Raw genomic sequence first — 21,255 nt, forward strand, 5'->3', positions numbered from 1 at the left:
GGGTTGTTGTGTCTTCATTTTCATTCATTTCTATGCATATTTTGATTTCTCTTTTGATTTCTTCTATGATTTGTTCATTATTCAGCAGCATGTTGTTCAGCCTCCATATGTTGGCATTTTTAATAGTTTTTCTCCCGTAATTGATATCTAATCTTACTGCATTGTGGTCAGAGAAGATGCTTGGAATGATTTCAATTTTTTTGAATTTACCAAGGCTAGATTTATGGCCCAGGATGTGATCTATCCTGGAAAAGGTTCCGTGTGCACTTGAGAAAAAGGTGAAATTCATTGTTTTGGGGTGAAATGTCCTATAGATATCTATTAGGTCTAACTGGTCTATTGTATCATTTAAAGTTTGTGCTTCCTTGTTAATTTTCTGTTTAGTTGATCTATCCATAGATGTAAGTGGGGTATTAAAATCTCCCACTATTATTGCATTGTTGTTAATTTCCCCTTTCATACTTGTTAGTAATTGTCTTACATATTGCGGTGCTCCTATGTTGGGTGCATAAATATTTATAATTGTTATATCTTCATCTTGGATTGATCCTTTGATCATTATGTAGTTTCCTTCTTTGTCTCTTTTCACAGCCTTTGTTTTAAAGTCTATTTTATCTGATATGAGTATTGCTACTCCTGCTTTCTTTTGGTCTCTATTTGCATGGAATATCTTTTTCCAGCCCTTCACTTTCAGTCTGTATGTGTCCCTCGTTGTGAGGTGGGTCTCTTGCAGACAACATATATGGGGGTCTTGTTTTTGTATCCATTCAGCCAGCCTTTGTCTTTTGGTTGGGGCATTCAACCCATTTACGTTTAAGGTAATTATTGATAAATACGATCCCATAGCCATTTTATTTATTGCTTTGGGTTCAAGTTTATACACCCTTTCTGTGTTTCCTGTCTAGAAAAGATCCTTTAGCATTTGTTGGAGAGCTGGTTTGGTAATGCTGAATTCTCTCAGCTTTTGCTTGTCTCTAAAGCTTTTGATTTCTCCTTCATATTTGAATGAGATCCTTGCTGGGTACAGTAGTCTGGGCTGTAGGTTATTTTCTTTCATCACTTTAAGTATGTCTTGCCATTCCCTCCTGGCCTGAAGAGTTTCTGTTGAAAGATCGGCTGTTATCCTTATGGGAATCCCCTTGTGTGTTATTTGTTGCTTTTCCCTTGCTGCTTTTAATATTTGTTCTTTGTGTTTGATCTTTGTTAATATGTGTCTTGGAGTATTTCGCCTTGGGTTTATCCTGTTGGGGACTCTCTGGGTTTCTTGGACTTGGGTGATTATTTCTTTCCCCATTTTAGGGAAGTTTTCAACTATTATCTCCTCAAGTATTCTATCATGGTCTTTCTTTTTGTCTTCTTCTTCTGGGATTCCTATGATTCGAATGTTGGAGCGTTTAACATTGTCCCAGAGGTCTCTAATATTGTTCTCATTTCTTTTAATTTGTTTTTCTTTTTTCCTCTCTGTTTCATTTATTTCTACAATTCTATCTTCTAGCTCGCTTATCCTGTCTTCTGCTTCTGTTATTCTACTGTTTGTTCCCTCCAGAGTGTTTCTGATCTCATCTATTGCATTATTAATTGTATATTAACTCTTTTTTATTTCCTCTAAGTCCTTATTAAACCTTTCTTCCATCTTCTCAATCCTTTTCTCCAGGTTATTTATCTGTAACTCCATTTTGCTTTCAAGATTTTGAATCATTTTCACCACCAAAATTCAAAATTCTTTATCAGGTAGATTCCCTATATCTTCCTCTTTTGTTTGTGTTGGTGGGCATTTATCTTGTTCCTTTACTTGCTGGGTATTTCTCTGCCTCTTCATCTTGCTTATATTGCTTTGCTTGGGGTGGCCTTTCCCTCTTCTGGCCGTTTGTGGAGTTCTCTTTATTATGTAGTTTCCTCGTTGTGTGTGCGGTTGGACAGGTGACCTGTCAAGGTTCCCTGGTTATGGAAGCTTGTGTCGGTGTTCTGGTGGGTGGAGCTGGATTTCTTCTCTCTGGAGTGCAATGAAGTGTCCAGTAATGAGTTATGAGATGTCAGTGGGTTTGGAGTGACTTTGGGCAGCCTGTATATTGAAGCTCAGGGCTAGTTTCCTGTGTTACTGGAGAATTTGCGTGGTATGTCTTGCTCTGGAACTTGTTGACCCTTGGGTGGTGCTTGGTTTTAGTGCAGGTATGGAGACGTTTGATGAGCTCCTATCGATTAATGTTCCCTGGAGTCAGGAGTTCTCTGGTGTTCTCAGGATTCGGGCTTAAGCCTCTTGCCTCTGGTTTTTGGTCTTATTCTTAGAGTAGCCTCTAGACGTCTCTATCTGTCGTTTCCAAGGTGGTTCCCTCTGTTTTAGCTTCTGTTTGCTGGTCTCTTCAGTGTCTAATTTCCTCCCTGATATTAGGGGGCGGGTGGACACTTTTTAAGGCTCAGTTGTTTCGTCCTGTTCTGGGAAGGGAGGAACACTGCAGACGAATATCTCTGGCGTCTGTGGGGAGTGCTTGCAGTGTCTCGGTCACACTGGGTTTGCCCCCCCCGCTCACAGCGTGTGCGTTGTCCCAGTCTACACTGCACAGGCTCTAGGTTGCTCTGCCGGGAACCTGAGGCCGGCGCTGGGTTGTATGCACTTCCCAGGTCTGAGCGGCTCAAGTTAGGTTCTCGGGTACTCCACAAAGGCGCAGACTTGGTTGGGCCTGCGTTTTGTGCCTTCCCCGGTCCGAGCAGCTCAGGGGACCAGGTGTTTGGCGAGTGCGGTCTCTGCAACTTATCACCTCCCCAGTCCCCGCCACTCAGTTTTCTGGGTGTACAGCTGGCGCACCTTCTCAGGGGGATATCAACGAGCCCGAGCCCAAGAAGTCCTGATTAGCAACAAGCCTGCCTGCAGTTTGTATCAGATGCCTTTCTGGGGCCGCGGTTGCCCCCTCCGGCTCTGGCTGCCCTCCCTGCCTGTCTCGGCAGGGGATGGGGGATGGGCCGACCGCAGCTGGCTCGCTCTGTTCAGTCCTTTATTCTGTGAGCGGGGCTGGCTGAATCTTAGGTTAGAGCTTTCCGCCTTTTCGTGGGGAAGCTACCCCGGTCTGCTTTGCTCTCCCCAGTTCTCTCAAATTGTTTTCGCGGCATTCAAGCACAGTCCTCTCTCTAAGCAGTTCAGCCGGCTCCTCCCTGCCCAGCCCCCGCTTGCTAATGGCGTATGCAGGCATCTGCGCTGCTTCTCCGCTGGATTACCATTTGGCGGGTAATCTGTGGGTTTTTAAAAAATCTCCTTTCGAAGACAATGGGCTGCTTTTCTGGGTGCCTGACGTCCTCTGCCAGTATTCAGAAGTTGTTTTGTGGACTTTACTCCGCATTCAAATGTTCTTTTGATGAACCTGTAGGGGAGAGAGTGATCTCGCTGTCCTATTCCTCCGCCATCTTGTTCCTTCCCCCGCAAAGTAATATTCTTTGGCAGGATGAAATGCTTAAAGAAAATATTTTTTAAAAGAGTATGGAAATGTAATGAAATATAAGTAGATACTGCTAGGTGGTAGAATTATCAGTAACACTTGTTTTTCTCTTCTTGGTTATCCATTGCTAAATTTCAGAAATCTTTTGTGACCAGAAAAATTAAAGCTATTTTAAATATACAAAAAAGTACTGAAATAAATAGGAAGAGATGTAGACTAAAAGTTGTTTTATTTCTTCTCTATGAAGAGCATTCATTTATTTCCATTAAAAATAAATTTGCAATAGCAACTTTAATATCAACATATAAAAGTCACATATAGCAGGAATGAATATATTATGAAAAGTAAAAAAGTAGCAAGAGTATTTATTTTAAATAATTACAGGATTCCAGTATGTTTAATATGAATACAAATCTGGAAATTCAAAAGAGAACACTCTGTATTCATAAACTGAATCTTAGGGGAAATTTTTTAAAATTTGTCACTGAGTCCCATTGTTAAAATGAATAAGATGCAAATATATGCTGATGAACCTAAGATACATCAAAACAACTAAGTCCAGAATCAGGACAGAAATGAATGAGTTATCTAAGCTTTCCTTAGTACTTCTATCCAACCAGAGCTTACAGAGACTCCTTCTCTGGTGAAAAGCATGCATTCTTATTTAATCTCTATTGGTTTCAGCCATCTACAATAAAGATCGACCACTCAGAAGCCAGTCTTAAACATTTTTCAAAGATATTAATAAATTTAGCATGCAGCATATACAATTTATATTGTCAGGATAGGAGACCAAGGAGCTAGTATGTTTGTACAAGATGCTACAAAAGCAGTGACTCTGCCCTTTTTATAATCCAAATTTGTTATAAGAAAATTGACTAGAAGAGAGCGAAGGGAAGGGAATAAGAAACCACAAGGCACAAAACTACTTGTTAACTACAGACACACAAGCACACACACACACATGCTCATTCACTCAAATTCATTTGAACTAAAGAATAGATTAAGTGTAATAAAGAGCATCTTGGAGATTTTTTATAGAGTTATATATAAATAAGGCTTTTTAAAAAGACTTCAAATTAATGAAAAGTAAATGTTAATCACTTTAAGTAGTTAATAACACAAAAGTTGACTTACCATAAATTTCTAAACCTTGTGGGAAATACTTTGTATTCTAAATCCTATCCACTAATGCAAGGGTGAAGATGCATCTTACAGTCAACAGTGCTGAATTTTAATGCTGGATTTAAAAGGGTTGATTTAATTCCCAGATATTTCTTTAATTCCACCTCATCACCGAGAAAGTTAATAGATATGACACATTAGAAACCCTGGCAACTAAAGATGTTTGATCCAATCCGTGCTTCTCTCTTTTCTAACTTACTCAAAAAAGAAAAACCAACACCTGGCGAAAGTCACACCTTCACAAATTACCCCAAATGTTCACTGTGATATTCAAGCTTTATACATGAAACCCCTTCTAAAACATCAGAGGCAGAGAATGAACACTGTCCCTTTCAACTGCTGAAGACAGCAGAATCACAAACACCTACTTAAGAGATTACTTTTCAGAAGCCTAAGAATATACTTTTAAAAGGTACATCTCCAAACACCTACAATGAAGATGAATAATAAATATTTATATGCTTAGAAAAGGGATATATTAAAAAACCTACAGTTCAGTTCAGTTCGGTTCAGTCGCTCAGTCGTGTCCAACTCATAAAAATGAATAATAAATATTTACATTCCAAGCCAAAAAAATCCCACGGTCTAAAAAGAAACATTTGATGTTTTCATTTCTGTATTCAGAAGCAAAATAATGATTATAATAATTCTAATCAAACTTAAAAGGTACACTTTATTACCTTGTTGATATAAGCCATTCGCCTTTGAACAGGCAAACAAGAGGAAAAAACCCTTGAGGTATTTTTAAATTCTGACTTAACAATTATCTGATAATTACCCTATCATTACCTGTTGATGAAGGATTCCATTCTAAATTCTTAACATTTCTGATGTTACAGGCATGTTACTTCAAAAGTCCTACCTGGAAAGAGACTGAGAAGACTGACTGGAGATTTGTTGGTATCAATAGTTAGTTTGTGGCTTGCAGTTTTTGAAGGCTGGCCTGGTAAGCAGACTAATTTCAGGGGAAGTCTAAACTTACATTGGCTAACTCGAGGAATACCTGAAATTAAAAAGAGAGAAATATATACTCATAAATTTGACAAATAAGAAAAAAACTGTACTACTTCACTAATTGTAGTACATGGTAGCAACATATCTTAGTTTAAATGTTTGCTACCTGACCATTTCATCCAGCACAACTGAAATAACTTGAAAGCATTATCATAATTTATGTATTTACATTATCATCCAAAGGTACAAGGCAAAAATAAAATCTTAAAAAGGAGCATAAGTGTAAGCTCTGCCTTTAATAATAATATCATTTTTAAAAACTCAGTTGAATGTTATAAAAAACATTATATGCAGTTATATTCAATTACTAAACTCTTTAAGACCTTCAAAGCTCTAGTCCTAATCCAAGACTATCAGCTAAAATGAGCAAAGAATATGAAGTTTATATCAAGAATACTCTGTATGACCATATCTAATCATTTCTCTATCTTCCCAATCTTTTAATCTTTAGCTTTTTTATTTAATGAAGATTCAAAGTAGAATTAACAATTTGAATAAATTATGAGCATGAAAGCAGAATTTGTCCTACTGAAGTTCTAATAAACTTCATGTCATTTTACATATCAACATTAAGAATATTACTTTTTCTTTTTTTTTTTAATTTTACAATATTATATTGGTTGGTTTTGCCATACATTGACATGAATCCGCCCCAGGTGTACGTACGTTCCCCTTCCTGAACCCCCCTCCCACCTCCCTCTTCCCCTTATCCTCCCTCTGGGTCATCCCCGTGCACCAGCCCTGAGCATCCTGTATCATGCGTTGAACCTGGACTGGTGATTCATTTCACATATGATAATATACATGTTTCAATGTTATTCTGCCAAATCATCCCACCCTCACCATCTCCCTCAGAGTCCCAAAGACTGTTCTATACATCTGTGTCTCTTTTGCTGTCTCATATACAAGGTTATCATTTCCATCTTTCTAAATTCCATATATATGCATTAGTATACTGTATTGGTGTTTTTCTTTCTGGCTTACTTCACTCTGTATAATAGGCTCCCGTTTCATCCACCTCATTAGAACTGATTCAAATGCATTCATTTTAAAGGCTGAGTAATACTCCATTGTGTATATGTACCAAAGCTTTCTTATCCATTCGTCTGCAGATGGACACCTAGGTTGCTTCCGTGTCCTGGCTATTATAAATAGTGCTGCGATGAACACTGGAATACATGTGTCTCTTTCAATTCTGGTTTCCTCGGTGCGTACGCCCAGGAGTGCGATTGCTAGATCATATGGCAGTTCTATTTCCAGTTTTTTGAGGAATCTCCACACTGTTCTCCATAGTGGCTGTACTAGTTTGCATTCCCACCAACAGTGTAAGAGGGTTCCCTTCTCTTCACATCCTCTCCAGCATTTATTGCATGTAGACTTTTGGATAGCAGCCATTCTGTCTGGTGTGAAATGGTATCTCATTGTGGCTTTGATTTGCATTTCTCTGATTAAAAGGGATGTTGAGCATATCTACCTAAAGAAACAAAAGACCTGTACATAGAAAACTATAAAACACTGGTGAAAGTAATCAAAGAGGACACTCATAGATGGAGAAATATACCGTGTTCATGGATTGGAAGAATAAATATTGTGAAAATAAGTATACTACCCAAAGTAATTTATACATTCAATGCAATACCTATCAAGCTACCAACAATATTTTTCACAGAGCTAGAACAAATAATCTCACAATTTGTATGGAAATGCAAAAAACCTCGAATAGCCAAAGCAATCTTGAGGAAGAAGAATGAAACTGGGGGAATCAACCTGCCAGACTTCAGGCTCTACTACAAAGCCACAGTCATCAAGACAGTATGGTACTGGCATAAAGACAGAAATATAGATCAATGGAACAAAATAGAAAGCCCAGAGATAAATCCACGCAGCTATGGACACCTTATCTTTGACAAAGGAGGCAAGATTATACAATGGAGAAAAGACAGTCTCTTTACCAAGTGGTGCTGGGAAAACTGGTCAGCCACTTGTAAAAGAATGAAACTAGAACACTTCCTAACACCATACACAAAAATAAACTCAAAATGGATTAAAGAGCTAAATGTAAGACCAGAAACTATAAAACTCCTAGAGGAGAACGTAGGCAAAACACTCTCTGACATAAATCACAGCAGGATCGCCATGACCCACCTCCCAGAATATTGGAAATAAAAGCAAAAATAAACAATTGGGACCTAATTAAAATTAAAAGCTTCTGCACAGCAAAGGAAACTATAAGTAAGGTGAAAAGACAGCCTTCAGAATGGGAGAAATTAATAGCAAATGAAGCAACTGATAAAGGATTAATCTCCAAAATATACAAGCAGCTCCTGTAGCTCAATTCTAGAAAAATAAACGACCCAATCAAAAAATGGGCCAAAGAACTAAACAGACATTTCTCCAAAGAAGACATAGAGATGGCTAACAAACACATGAAAAAATGCTCAACATCCCTTTTAATCAGAGAATATTACTTTCATACAAATTAATTTTTTCCAATTCATTTAACTTTACATATCACTTTTAAAAAGTATTTTGAAAGGTTTACACAATCACTCAATTCTCAAATTTTTTCAGAAAGTATAGAGGCATATTGAAATAGGCAATTTCATGAATAAATAACAATGAAGATTTTTATATCAGAATTTAAAGTTTTTAAAAGCCATTTCTTTTAATATTTTTATAAAAAATGAAACTGCAACCAAAGCAAACTAGGCTCTCTACTAATAAATCAAGTAAAGCAATTCTACAACTTTAGTTTTTTCTCCTTTTAATCTAGGATTCTATTTTTGAATGGATATGATAAAAAAAATAATATACAGAAACCTATATCTTAGTAAACTACTGTAGAAAAAGGGAAGACTTAAAATGTTCTACTCTACCTAATGGATCCACACTTTAATTCCTTTATTTCTTTACAGTGGAGTCAGAGAGCAGCTTAAAAGTAGGAAAGGAGAAGAAGGAAATTTTGGAGACATGATCCCAAAGTAGGATTCCTAGAATTAGCAATATACTCTGTTAATGCCAATTGGAGTTGTGTGGTTTTATTCTACAACCAAGCTGGGAGTACACTTTTCAGTACTACTTATTCACAAGAATAGTGAGATATCATCAAAAATGGCAAACATATTGATATATGAGGTCAATTAAATACTTTTTCAGAGCATGTGGAGCATATTTGTCATTCTCTTCAATATAATCTATTATCCATCAAATTTTACATAGCTCATTTTTTGCTCATAACCAACAGATGTTAAATTCACTTCTCCTGGAATCCTAGATGCAAATTATAGCTGGTGTCTCCTCAGAAGAGTCCCAGGGTATTATTTCCTGACATTTTGTGAGGTTTTAGAGGCATGTGTATTTGTACTTAACAGTGATGAAATGTTTTGACTCAAAATATTATGGTAACATGATCTAAGCTACTGCTCAAACCACAACTATCAATATCACCATAAAAAATATCACAAAGTATTATTCTTTCCAACTTCATATATTCCATACATCCCCAAATTATGAAAATATACCTACTAATATGCTTCCTCTACAATATATAAATTACAGCCTCAATTAATAGATGCAATCTGGAAAGAACCAGGAAACTAAAGCCTATTTCCATTTCCTTCATTTTAAATGAATAGAATAACGGGGAATAAACCACTTCATCTTCTGACAATTCTTTACATGCACAAAGAGAAGCCATCACCGACGTACTTTCAACCAAGTCTGAGCTAATTGTTCAAATAAAATTTAGCTGTAAACACTCTTTTAAAATTATACTGCTAAAACTGTGATTGAATTTGTGGTAAAACAAAATTAAGCATGATCAACCCTAGCTTTACATTACTTACATATATTTGAAGATTATTGCCCTAAATCTCCCAAGAACCCAGAGCTAAAGAAACTAGTGGTATATACACGTTTTCAGAAATTGAAACAAATGGATTGCAAGCACTAATAAACCCAAAAAGGGTAATAGACATTATAACTCAATTCATAGTTCAGTTAAGTCAGTTAATGACAATATCACACACTAGGGCAATGGTCAGCAGTTGCTAAGATTTGTAGAACCTCTCCAGAATTTCTTTTCTCTCCAAGAACTGTAAACCTGTTTCATAGGACATTTGGAAAACATTACTTTGAAAAATGATGACACATACTTAATAAAATGATTGTGGCTATTTTTTAAATGATGGCAGCTTGAGAAATTTTACCATTAGGGAAGAAAAAAAGAATATGAAATCCTTTAGAAATAAGTTTAAGGAAACCAAATCTTTAAAAAGAAAAATTACAAAGCCAGTATTTTATAATACTTCCCATCAAATTAAAACCTAAAGATTTCAAAATAAAATGTCTAGTATTTAAACATGGGGTTTATCAGAGGCACATTTCTATTGAGTTTACATTTTCTTAAGAAACTTGAAATGTAAATTTGTCTACCAATTACTTTTCAGGCTATAATTGTTCCTAAGAACCTGAAGCCAGAGATGTGTGTATGTGTGAGGGTATGCATATGTGTATCTATAATAAGGAAAGGAAAAAATTATACGTATTTGAAGACTTTCCAAAGTTGCTAGTAGGGTAGCTTTCAGCTTAGTTGAAAGAGCCTAACTTGCCCTAATCGTCTACCATCAGCAATATTTTGTTGGCAAAACAGGCTTTTTGGCTTATTCAACTCTCTGAGTATAATGCTGAGAGAGAAGAAAATTTGGCCATTTGTAATACGCAAATATTGGCCTACTCACTCATCAGACTGACTTTGTTCTACAGTTTTTTAACAATCACCTCTCCTTCAAACACTTCCCCTGCTAGCTTACTAGAGGAAATGGATAGTCGCAAGTACTATGGTGCAATTAATCACAAAATTATTTAACACTTAGAGACAAAATTCACATCAAAATCACTCCTGACAGAACAGTTTTTCCAGAAAGAAAATTCTAATTACCCCTGGCACACCCAAGAGACCAGTATCACTGTCAAGAGGAAAGCCAAATGTGCTTTAAAAAAAAGGAAAAAGAACTTATATACCAGAGTAGAATAACTATATATTACACATCTATATAATGCCTTTAGAACTCTTTCCAGGGGCCTGCTAGAGTCATTTCGTATTGAAAACAAGAGGCCCGAAAGCAGTAGCAAAGTCTGGTAGCCAGAACTTCCCTGATCCCTTCCTGTTATGTCTGGCTACGTACTGTGCTCCATCGGCAGTCATGTTTTACACTGCCCATGTCATGTAACTTTAATGCAGAAATAATGGAGACTAACTCTTATGGGACAACATAAAACCTCATTTGCTTCTCTTTTTCCACATGTAAAAGCAGGACTGCTTATCTGCAATACGGTCTGAACAGATCAGGTCAATAAAATGGAACAGTCTTTGAAATGTGAAGCTTTGTGTGTAAGTAAGATCTAAGTGGCAACATATTATTTTTTTGTGAACTAGGTGAAGCTGAATATTTCAACTCTACTCTTGAAGCTTAACTAAAATTTTTAAATATAGCATAAGAGATTATTCAAACTGGCTTTAGCTTTGCATTGAAATGCTAAAATTTCCATATATTGTGATTTTTTTCTCATAGTTTGATCTGAATTTATAGTAAAAGGGAATAAATTACATTCAATAATAACCTTTACAGATTTTTTTAAAAACTCAAAATAAATAATTTAAATAAAAATACAGAATTTCCTAAAAGTTATTGCAAAATCTTATCAGTTACATTCAACCTTGCTAAGTAAAATGTCAACATTCATTATTAATATTTTTAATAACCCAAACTCTAATTTGACAAGTACACTTTATGTAAGCTAAAAGCTTATGTCTATTAAAATATTTATAATATAAATAAATTTTCACCTTCCAGACACTAATGCAATTCAGGTTGTCAGTACCACCACAACTATATGAGTAATTAAGGCCATTAAGTATCTTATTTATCTAATATTACCAATTAATATTATCTAATATTAACCTTAAAATGGCTAATAAACTAAGACATACCATCCCATTAAGTCTGTGTCTACAAAGAAAAATAATCAAAGTAGAAGATACTTTTAGAGTGCCTCCCATGTAATCAGAATACTGCACAATTCAAGGATTTGAACCCTGCTCTCAAAGAGCTCAAAAACCGACTAGGGAGACCTAAGGAATAAACAATGAAATTCATATTATGATGAGTATTATAGCCAAGTCATAAACAGAGGATTTGGAGAAGACAAAACAGTGACAACACTGACCCAGGCAAGTTCAAGGGGTCAGATTCTTGATAATAGATTCATGGGGTCGCGGAGAGTCGGACACGACTGAGCGACTGAACTGAACTGAACTGAACCAATTCTAAACAAAACAAGGAATAGGCCCATAGACTGAGTACACATGGCATTCTGATCAGAGAAAGGGGTGAATCTTTTGGGGTATACAGAATCAGACAATTTAGAATTCAGAATTGTTTTCTTTACTCTTTTTAAGTAAACTAAGAGAGCATACAGGCAAATCACGAGTAACTTACAGACATAGTCAATGACAGCTTTGGTTTTCTTCAAAAATGTCATGAGGTTTCATTGTTTCTCATGACTCTGAAACAACTAATAATGAATGACAAGTGTCTATTATAAAAACATGTATTGTCTTCTCTGTAGCCAAATCAAGGCACTGAATCACCCTAAAGAGGATGTGAGAGTCAAAACAGCAGTCCATAAAAAGAATTCATTCAAGAGATAATACCACAATTCAATTACTCACCAAATTTCACTTCTGAAATTCATTTTGTTCTAAATTATCTTTTCACTTACCATCAGGATTTCGCTCTATTCATCAGAGGCAATGCAAAAAGGGATATGGGAGAAAGAAAACAACAAATTATCTGTCATAAAATTACAGCACAAATTTAATGCACATCTGCTTAAAACATAAATTAAACTTTAAAGATTCATACAGATGACTTAAATGGCCCTCCAATTAATATGAGCCAATTCAGTTGAAGAATATAATATGAATAACTGAAATCTAACAATATATTTGCTCTTCCATTCTCACAAGTCCATGAGAGGGTGTTATTCCAGTATAAATGTGCCAAAAAGAGGTAAAGATATATGCTCTAATCAAAAACAAACCAGATTCAATATGTAAATGACATCAAGAACATTACATGAATTTTGGGGGAAGAAAATGAGCTAAAGGCAAACACATATAATTAATATTTCCAGTTAGCCTTGTTTATATTATTATAACTTTAATTAGCAGATATTATTATAGAACAATGTCTTTTTTTCCAGCTTGTCTTGGCATTCTTTCACTTTTATAGACTTGTTTTTACTTTAATTTCTAATTAGCTTTCAACCAATTATTGTCTATGCTCTTTGTTTTAGTAATAATTTATAATCTTTCAAATTCCATCTTTACAAAAGCATAATAGCTAAAAATGGTATGTGCAACCATAAGCTCACCAAATGATTTAATAACTTTATAGCATAGTTTTAAGCTTTTTTCTACTTGCTAGGTATTCCATTTATTTATTTTAAATTTATTTTCAACTACTTTTCCTTAAAGATAAATGAAATAATTAGTTGAATTAAAGCATCAACAGTCTTTACAACTAAATTTTCAAGAAGTAACAAAGATAAAAAGTATAATAATGCCTATGATTATTGAGATGTTCAATTAATGATAAATTATCTAGAGATTTCAGCCAACATGTCCTATTTTTTATTTCACAACTCACTGAACATTTCAATGTTCTTTTCAGAAATATCCAACTAAACTGTCCATCATTTCTTGATCCCTTACAGAAGTCTTGTATTTCTTTCTTAAGCCAGCTTTCTCAAAGCTGCTTAAACATAAAATATTTACACTACCTCATATTTTGAAAATAAAGGTAAACGGTTAAAGAGGCCACTTCTGGATAAAAATGATTTTTTATAATTTAAAATAAAATTATTTACAAAGACGAAACAGATTTTGAAAACATGTACTAAAGTTATAAAAAAAAAACACCTCCAAGAATAGAGTTGTCAATGCATAAACCAGAAAATTCACCGAGACAAAATAAGAACTACAATTTTAAAAACACTGCCAAGGTGCCTCATTAGCACAGTAGGTAGGGTAACAGTTACATAAAAATATTGCTAAGTAACCAAAGTGGATATCAATAGAAAAAATATGAATATGGCAACTCTAAGGCTTTTAAAACTAAGACAACTGTACAGAAATGCTTAAAAACATGAATGCAACATTGCTGAAATATCCTATCAGTTACACTACATTTAAACTTTTTTAAAAAAAGCAACGACTATTTATTATTTATCAATCAACTAATTGTCAAACTGTTACTATGAAAAATTCACTATACAAAAACACACAAAGAAACTATAAAATTGAATCCAACTTGAAATTTATAATAACTGGATATCTACTGGTCTAAAGAGAACTTTTTGATCTATCAGTTTCTTGAAATAATACAGATCCTGTTCTTAAGTATTTTAACACGTAAGATACTGAAGAGTTTCATTTAATCACTAAAGCAGTGTCTGAAACTCTAAAGACTGCCTTAATATTAGAGTAACTTATATGGCAATTTTTACTAATTCAGACTAGGCTTTTCTGTTTAGCTCAAGTACATGAAGTCTGACTAGATAACATTCTTTTAGTGAGAATAAAATATATCATATTCACTATTAATTGAAAAGATAGACTCAAACATTACATATAGAAATCAGCTGAATAGACTTATTACTAATTATTCATAACACATGAAAGTAACTTGGACAGATATTTTTTAACACTATGTAATAATATTTTTTCTTTTAATAATATTTAATAAATAAATATTTTAATAATATTTAATTTAATGTGTTTTCCCATCTTAAACAGACATTTAACCCACAACTCCAATAATTTAAAAGAAGTGATTATTAGGCTTATAAATCTGTGAACTATATGTTTACCTGTTGGTCTGGAATAAGAAACAACAGCATTTCCTTCCAATTCAGGTGGTAAATAACTTCCTTTCAGATAAACGGAAAAGCCTACAGTTCTAGTCATCTCCGGTGCTATAAGCAATGTAAAAATAATATGTTACATAATTTTAGGCAATCATTATCAATAACAACTGAAATTAGACACACACTGCATGCCAGCTACTGTGTTAAGCATTTTACATAACACTTGCATAGATTAACTCATTTAATCTTCACAACAACCCTACATGGTGGTCACCATTATTATCCCCATTTTTGGTGCATGAGGAAAATGGCGACAGAGATTAAAAAGCTTGCCCAAGGTCATATAGTTAAGACAGAGGTAGGAATTGACTCCAGAACAAGTGTATCTACCATTCCACACCACTGCCTCTCTTTACTCAGATGAACAGGCAGGATGAACAAAGAAAAAGGTACACGAAAGGAAAGAGAATTTGGGAGTGGGAAATAGTGCTTTATCATGGCTAGAACACAGACTGCAGGAGAAAATGAAAGAGGGAACTGGATATGGATGTAACTAAAACTGTAGAAACTTAGCAGATTGTACATAGCCTTCCATATTCATGTACGTGACCTCCAACATGTATTAGAAAGCTATAAAAAGTTTTCAACTGGAAAACATTAATTATCCAGAATGTTTTAGAAAGACAACTTGGAAGTACTGTGAAAATTTTACAGATAAAGTAAGATGCCACCTACAAGTTTACCTCAATCACTAACCACTCATTCACTGATTCAATGAGTACTTATTGAGTTTGCACTATCTGCCAGGCACTCAGGTAAAGGTTAGTTATATAAAGAAAAAAAAAAAAGAGATGTTCGTGATTTTTATGGGTAAACATAGGGTTCCCATCTAAACAGTGGCATAAAGAAAAACAGAAAAAGAGTTGAAAGACAATTCAGAAGTCATTTTCTCAGAACTAATGACAACTTGGATGTAAGTGGTAAGAGAGACTCTATCAGACAGTTGTCATTTATTATCTGTCTACTATTTTAACCGTTATTACAGATATCATACATAGATTCATTTTCTAATTAAATCTAATCAATTTCTGATTAAATTCAAATTAAAATAGTTCTGCCAGACAGATATCATTATCCCCTTTATGCAGATAAAAAAATTTAAAAAAAACTGAGATTCCATACAATTATCAAAGTAGCTTGCCCATGGTTACACTGAGTGTTAGAAAGTGAACGTGAAAGTCACTCAGTCGTGTCCAACTGTTAACAACCCTATGGACTATACAGTCCATGGAATTCTTCTGGCCAGAATATTGGAGTGGGTAGCCTTTCCCTTCTCCAGGGGATCTTCCCCACACAGGGATCAAACCCAGGTCTCCCACATTGTAGGCGGATTCTTTACCAGCTGAGCAACAAGGGAAACCCTTGAGTGTCAGAGCCAAAATTAAAATTCAGGCCACACTCCAAAGCTAACAAATATTCTTTCTAGTGACTCAATAAATAGCTCACTAGAGAAACACCATTAAAAAATTCTTCCAAAATGTAGTAATTAAGTACAATTGCAGGTCCATTTAGTCAAGAAAATTGCTTGAAAATCTGTAATTACTATGGCTCAACAGCCATTCATTGAATGTCCATGACTGATGTTTAGAGGGGAAATATAAGCAAAACAACACATTGATTTCAGGAAAATACCTGATATATTCAGATAAGAAATATAACCATGAAATAAATCTACTAATAAAAAAAATTAATTTAAAAAAAACCTCACAACATGATAGACTTTCAGCCAAAAGAAAACACTTACCCATAAATTCAAAGGTGAACTGATCACCAGTTAGTACTAAAGGTGGTTGCACATAGATTGATAATTTGACCTTCTGCAATGCCACTCGATTCTTCAGTGTGACCTGAGAAAATAGAAATTGCTATTAACAGAAAATTACATTTTTTCCAAATTGATAGAATACTACAACTACTAAAAAATAATTAGAGAAATACCATCTAAGAAAAAACTGAGCTATCACAAAACATAATGTGTAACATAAGTAGTAGATTAAAAAGTTCTACCCAGTTAGAAACTGGGCAAAGGAACTGAACACTTTTTCTCCAAGAAGATATACAAATAGACAACAAGCATATGAAAGAATGCTCAAAATCGCTGTATGAAATACAAAGTAAAACCACATTGGAATACTACTGTACATCCATTAAAATGCAGTAATCAGAAAGGTGTTACCTATAATAAAAACAGGTGTTACCAAGAATGTGGAGAAACAAGAACCTGCATCACTTGCTGATGGAAATGTAAAATGGTATAGCTAACCAAGAAAAAGTCTGACAGTTTCTTTTAAAATTAAACATAACTTTATCATCTAACCTCATAATTCCAAATAAAACAAATGTCCACCCAAAATCTTGTACACATGTATTAGCTGTATTATTCACAATAACCAAAATTCCAAACAACCCAAGTGTCCGTAAACTGATGAAGTGACAAACAAAATATGGAATATCCAGGCAATGAAATATTATTCAGTCATAAAACTAAATGAAGTACTGACACATGCTGCAACATGGGTACATTACATTGCTAATATGTTAAATGAAAGAAGCCAGTTCCAAAAAGACCACATACTATTTGATGCAATTTATGTGCAATATCCAGAGTGGGCAAATCTACAGAGATAGAAAATAGATTAGCAGTTGCTTGGGGATGGTAGTAGGATTGAAGGTGGGGGTGTGGAGAGAAAAGAAAGTGACAGCTAAGGAATACGGGGTTTTTACTGGGGGGGACAAAAATGTTCAAAAATTAAACTGTGGTGATCATTCTGTGCATGCATGCATGCTAAGTCACTTCAGTCATGTATGACTCTTTGTGACCCTGCTGCTGCTAAGTCACTTCAGTCGTGTCCGACTCTGTGCGATCCCATACACGGAAGCCCACCAGGCTCCCCCGTCCCTGGGACTCTCCAGGCAAGAACACTGGAGTGGGTTGCCATTTCCTTCTCCAATGTGTGAAAGTGAAAAGTGAAAGTGAAGTCTCTCAGTCGCGTCCGACCCCCAGTGACCCCACGGACTGCAGCCCACCAGGCTCCTCCATCCATGGGGTTCTCCAGGCAAGAGTACTGGAGTGGCTTGCCATTGCCTTCTCCGCTTTGCGACCCTATGGACCTATAATTGCATAGTATGTGAATTATAACTGAATAAAGCTATTAAAAATGTTCTATCAATAGCAGACCCAAAAAATCTCCCCTCATGTCTGGTGAATAATTACATCATAAAATATTATATGTGTTAATTCTTCTTTACATAGATGTGGCATCATGAATTATTTATTTTATCTAGTATCAGTATATCACCTTGTTCAGAAGTTAATTGCTCTCTAAAGATTTCCTTACTAGGTAAGTATTTACTAGTTTAAATACATATGTAGTTTAAATACTACATTTTTTTCTATGGCTTAACACAAAAATAGCTGACATAACTACTCTAGAAAACATCAAAGAATGGCAATATTGAAAAATTGACTACATTTCTAAGCTGGCTGTATTTCCAAACTGGTGCTCTTAGTAATAGCTAAGAATTCTGGGGCAATAGATTGCCTCAGAAATAGGGTGAGTATGGATTGAGACGGACAGGCCTTCTCTCACTCCCCCTTAAGAGAAAGATCAGTGGAATTCATCAGGCCCAAAGATCTTTGCTGGGCCACAGTGCTAAGGGAATCAAAGAAAAAGCTTAAGGATATGGCTTCCATTGGGAATATTCTCTCTTTGGATTTTGTCTCCTAAAAATCCAAGCCTCTTTGAATCATCTCCTTTGGATAAGCTTATCCACATGGTAAGCCAGATTTATTACAGTCACTAGCCGGGTAGTGTTGCTAGACCAATTAAGTCACAATCTCTGGGGGCAGACCTGGGTACTGGTATTTTTCTTAATAGTTCCCCAGGTAAGACCAAGGTAAAACCAGAGTCGAGAAGCTCTCTTCTACATGGCTTTTTTGCCTTGGGGCGATTCAGTCTTGCCGCTATAGTATACAAGACAGATTCATTTCACTACTAATTAGCAAAATGCAAGGGCATGGCTTCCCTGGTGGCTCAGTGATAAAGAGCTGCCTGCCAATCCAGGTGACCTGGGTTCAATCACTAGGTTGGAAGGATCCCCTGGAGAAGAAAATGGCAACCCACTCAAGTATTTTTGCCTGGGAAATCTCATGGACAGAGGATCCTGGCGGGCTACAGTCCAGGGGGGTCACAAAACAGTTAGACATGATTTAGTGACTGGGCACAAGCAAGGGCATACTTAATTTTTAAGAAAAGATATTTTTAATTTTCTCTTAGGTAAAAGGCATGTATCAACTATACCTTAATTATATATATATATATATATATACATACACATACACAAACACACATATATAGAAACTACAGATAGAAAAATAATATACAAGTATAACTGGCCTACAAACACTATACATATACAATTAGATTCAGTAAAAGTATTAGTTTTAACTGATGTGTGTATTCTGTACCATGTAAAAATAAATATAAAATTTTTGACTTGCAAAGTAAAAATTTTAAAGGACAATAACTGATGAAAATAATTACAGCAAATGAACAATGAACCTTCAGATTTTACTTTATGAGCCCTGGGTATGGGGGGAAATTTGTATACCATGAAAAAAGCTTCCTTAATGATGTCTGAAAATTTATGATAAAATTCATAATACCTTTTTGTGAAAAGTGAAGTTGCTCAGTCGTGTCCGACTAGTAGCGACCCCATGGACTGCAGCCCACCAGGCTCCTCTGTCCATGCGATTTTCTAGGCAAGAGTACTGGAGTGGCTTGCCATTGCCTTCTCCTTTTTAGTAAATACCTTTTTAGTAAAACCCTAATACTTTGGCCACCTCATGTGAAGAGTTGACTCACTGGAAAAGACTCTAATGCTGGGAGGGATTGGGGGCAGGAGGAGAAGGGGATGACAGAGAATGAGATGGCTGGATGGCATCACCAACTCGATGGACATGAGTTTGAGTGAACTCCGGGAGTTGGTGATGGACAGGGAGGCCTGGCGTGCTGTGATTTATGGGGTCGCAAAGAGTCGGACACGATTGAGTGACTGAACTGAACTGAAACGGTAATTACAGGAAGAACTATGCAAGTACTACAGACAACATTCTTTCTAATGGCTATTCCTTTAAAGAAACAGAATATAATTTAAATATTTAATTAATAATAATCCTTCCCTGATGGCTCAGACAGTAAAGAATGTGACTGCAATGCAGGAGACCAGGTTCCATCCTTGGGTCAGGAAGATCCCTTGGAGAAGGGAATGGCTACCCACTCCAGTATTCTTGCCTAGAGAACTCCATGGACAGAGGAGGCTCTAAGGCTACAGTCAATGGTGTCGCAAAAAGGCTACAGTAGAAGGTGTCACGACTGAGCAACTAACACCTTCATGCTGGACCGTCAGTTCAGTTCAGTCACTCAGTCGTGTCCGACTCGTTGCGACCCCATGGACTGCAGCATGCCAGGTCTCCCTGTCTATCACCAACTCCTAGAGTTTACTCAAACTCTTGTCCATTGAGTCGATGATGCCATCCAACCATCTCATCCTCTTATCGTCCCCTTCCCCTCCTGCCTTCAATCTTTCCCAGCATCAGGGTCTTTTCAAATGAGTCAGTTCTTTGCATCAGGTAGCCAAAGTATTAGAATTTCTTTCAGCTTCAGCCATCACTCCTTCCAGTGAATATTCAGGACTGATTTCCTTTAAGATGGACTTTAAGATGGTTGTATCTCCTTGCAGTCCAAGGGACTCTCAAGAGTCTTCTCCAGCACCACAGTTCAAAAGCATCAGTTCTTCAGTGCTCAGCTTTCTTTATGGTCCAAATCTATCATCCATACATGACTACTGGAAAAACCATAGCTTTGAGCAGACGGACCTTCGTTGGCAAAGTAAAGTCTCTGCTTTTTAATAAGCTGTCTAGGTTGGTCATAGCTTTTCTTCCCAAAAGCAAGTGTCTTTTAATTTCATGGCTGCAGTCACCAACTGCAATGATTTTGGAGCCCAAAAAAAATAAAGTCTGTCACTGTTTCCACTGTTTCCTCATCTATTTACCATGAAGAGATGGGACCAGGTACCATGATTTTAGTTTTCTGAATGCTGAGCTTTAAGCCAACTTTTTCACTCTCCTCTTTCAGTTTCATCAAAAGGCTCTTTAGCTCTTCACTTTCTGCCGTAAGGGTGGTGTCATCTGCGTATCTGAGGTTATTGATACTTCTCCTGGCAATCTTGATTCCAGATTGTGCTTCATCCAGCCCAGCGTTTCTCGTGATGTACTCTGCATAGAAGTTAAATAAGCAGGGTGACAATATACAGCCTTGACGTACTCCTTTTCCTATTTGGAACCCGTCTGTTGTTCCATATCCAGTTCTAATCGTTGCTTCTTGATCTGCGTATAGATTTCTCAGGAGGCATGTCAGGTGGTCTGGTATTACTATCTCTAAGAATTTTCCATTGTTTGCTTTGATCCCCCCAGTCAAAGGCTTTGGAATAGTCAATAAAGCAGAAGTAGATGTTTTCCTGGAACTCTCTTGCTTTTTCGATGATCCAGCGGCTGTTGGCAATTTGATCTCTGCTTCCTCTGCCTTTTCTAAATCCAGCTTGAACATCTGGAAGTTCACAGTTCATGTACTGTTGA

The 21,255-nt window shown here is 36.0% G+C and overlaps 1 protein-coding gene across 3 annotated transcripts in view; it reads right to left on the reverse strand.

Moving 5' to 3' along the window:
• BBS9 (Bardet-Biedl syndrome 9) overlaps positions 1-21,255 on the reverse strand; it is a 491,843-nt gene that overhangs the window by 263,005 nt on the left and 207,583 nt on the right. For 2 of the 3 annotated variants that reach the window (XM_055420896.2, XM_055420895.2), the window contains exons 13-16: positions 16,363-16,465; positions 14,562-14,666; positions 12,411-12,425; positions 5,476-5,616 (exon numbers count right to left, since the gene is read on the reverse strand). In XM_055420896.2, the coding sequence (XP_055276871.2) occupies positions 5,476-5,616; positions 12,411-12,425; positions 14,562-14,666; positions 16,363-16,465 (364 nt within the window). The remainder of the gene's footprint in view (positions 1-5,475; positions 5,617-12,410; positions 12,426-14,561; positions 14,667-16,362; positions 16,466-21,255) is intronic. The other variant, XM_055420898.2, reaches the window with a different exon arrangement.

The sequence above is a fragment of the Moschus berezovskii genome, chromosome 3 (assembly GCF_049115385.1).
Source record: "Moschus berezovskii isolate FMDL1 chromosome 3, NW_MosBer_1.0, whole genome shotgun sequence".
Lineage (NCBI taxonomy): Eukaryota > Metazoa > Chordata > Mammalia > Artiodactyla > Moschidae > Moschus > Moschus berezovskii.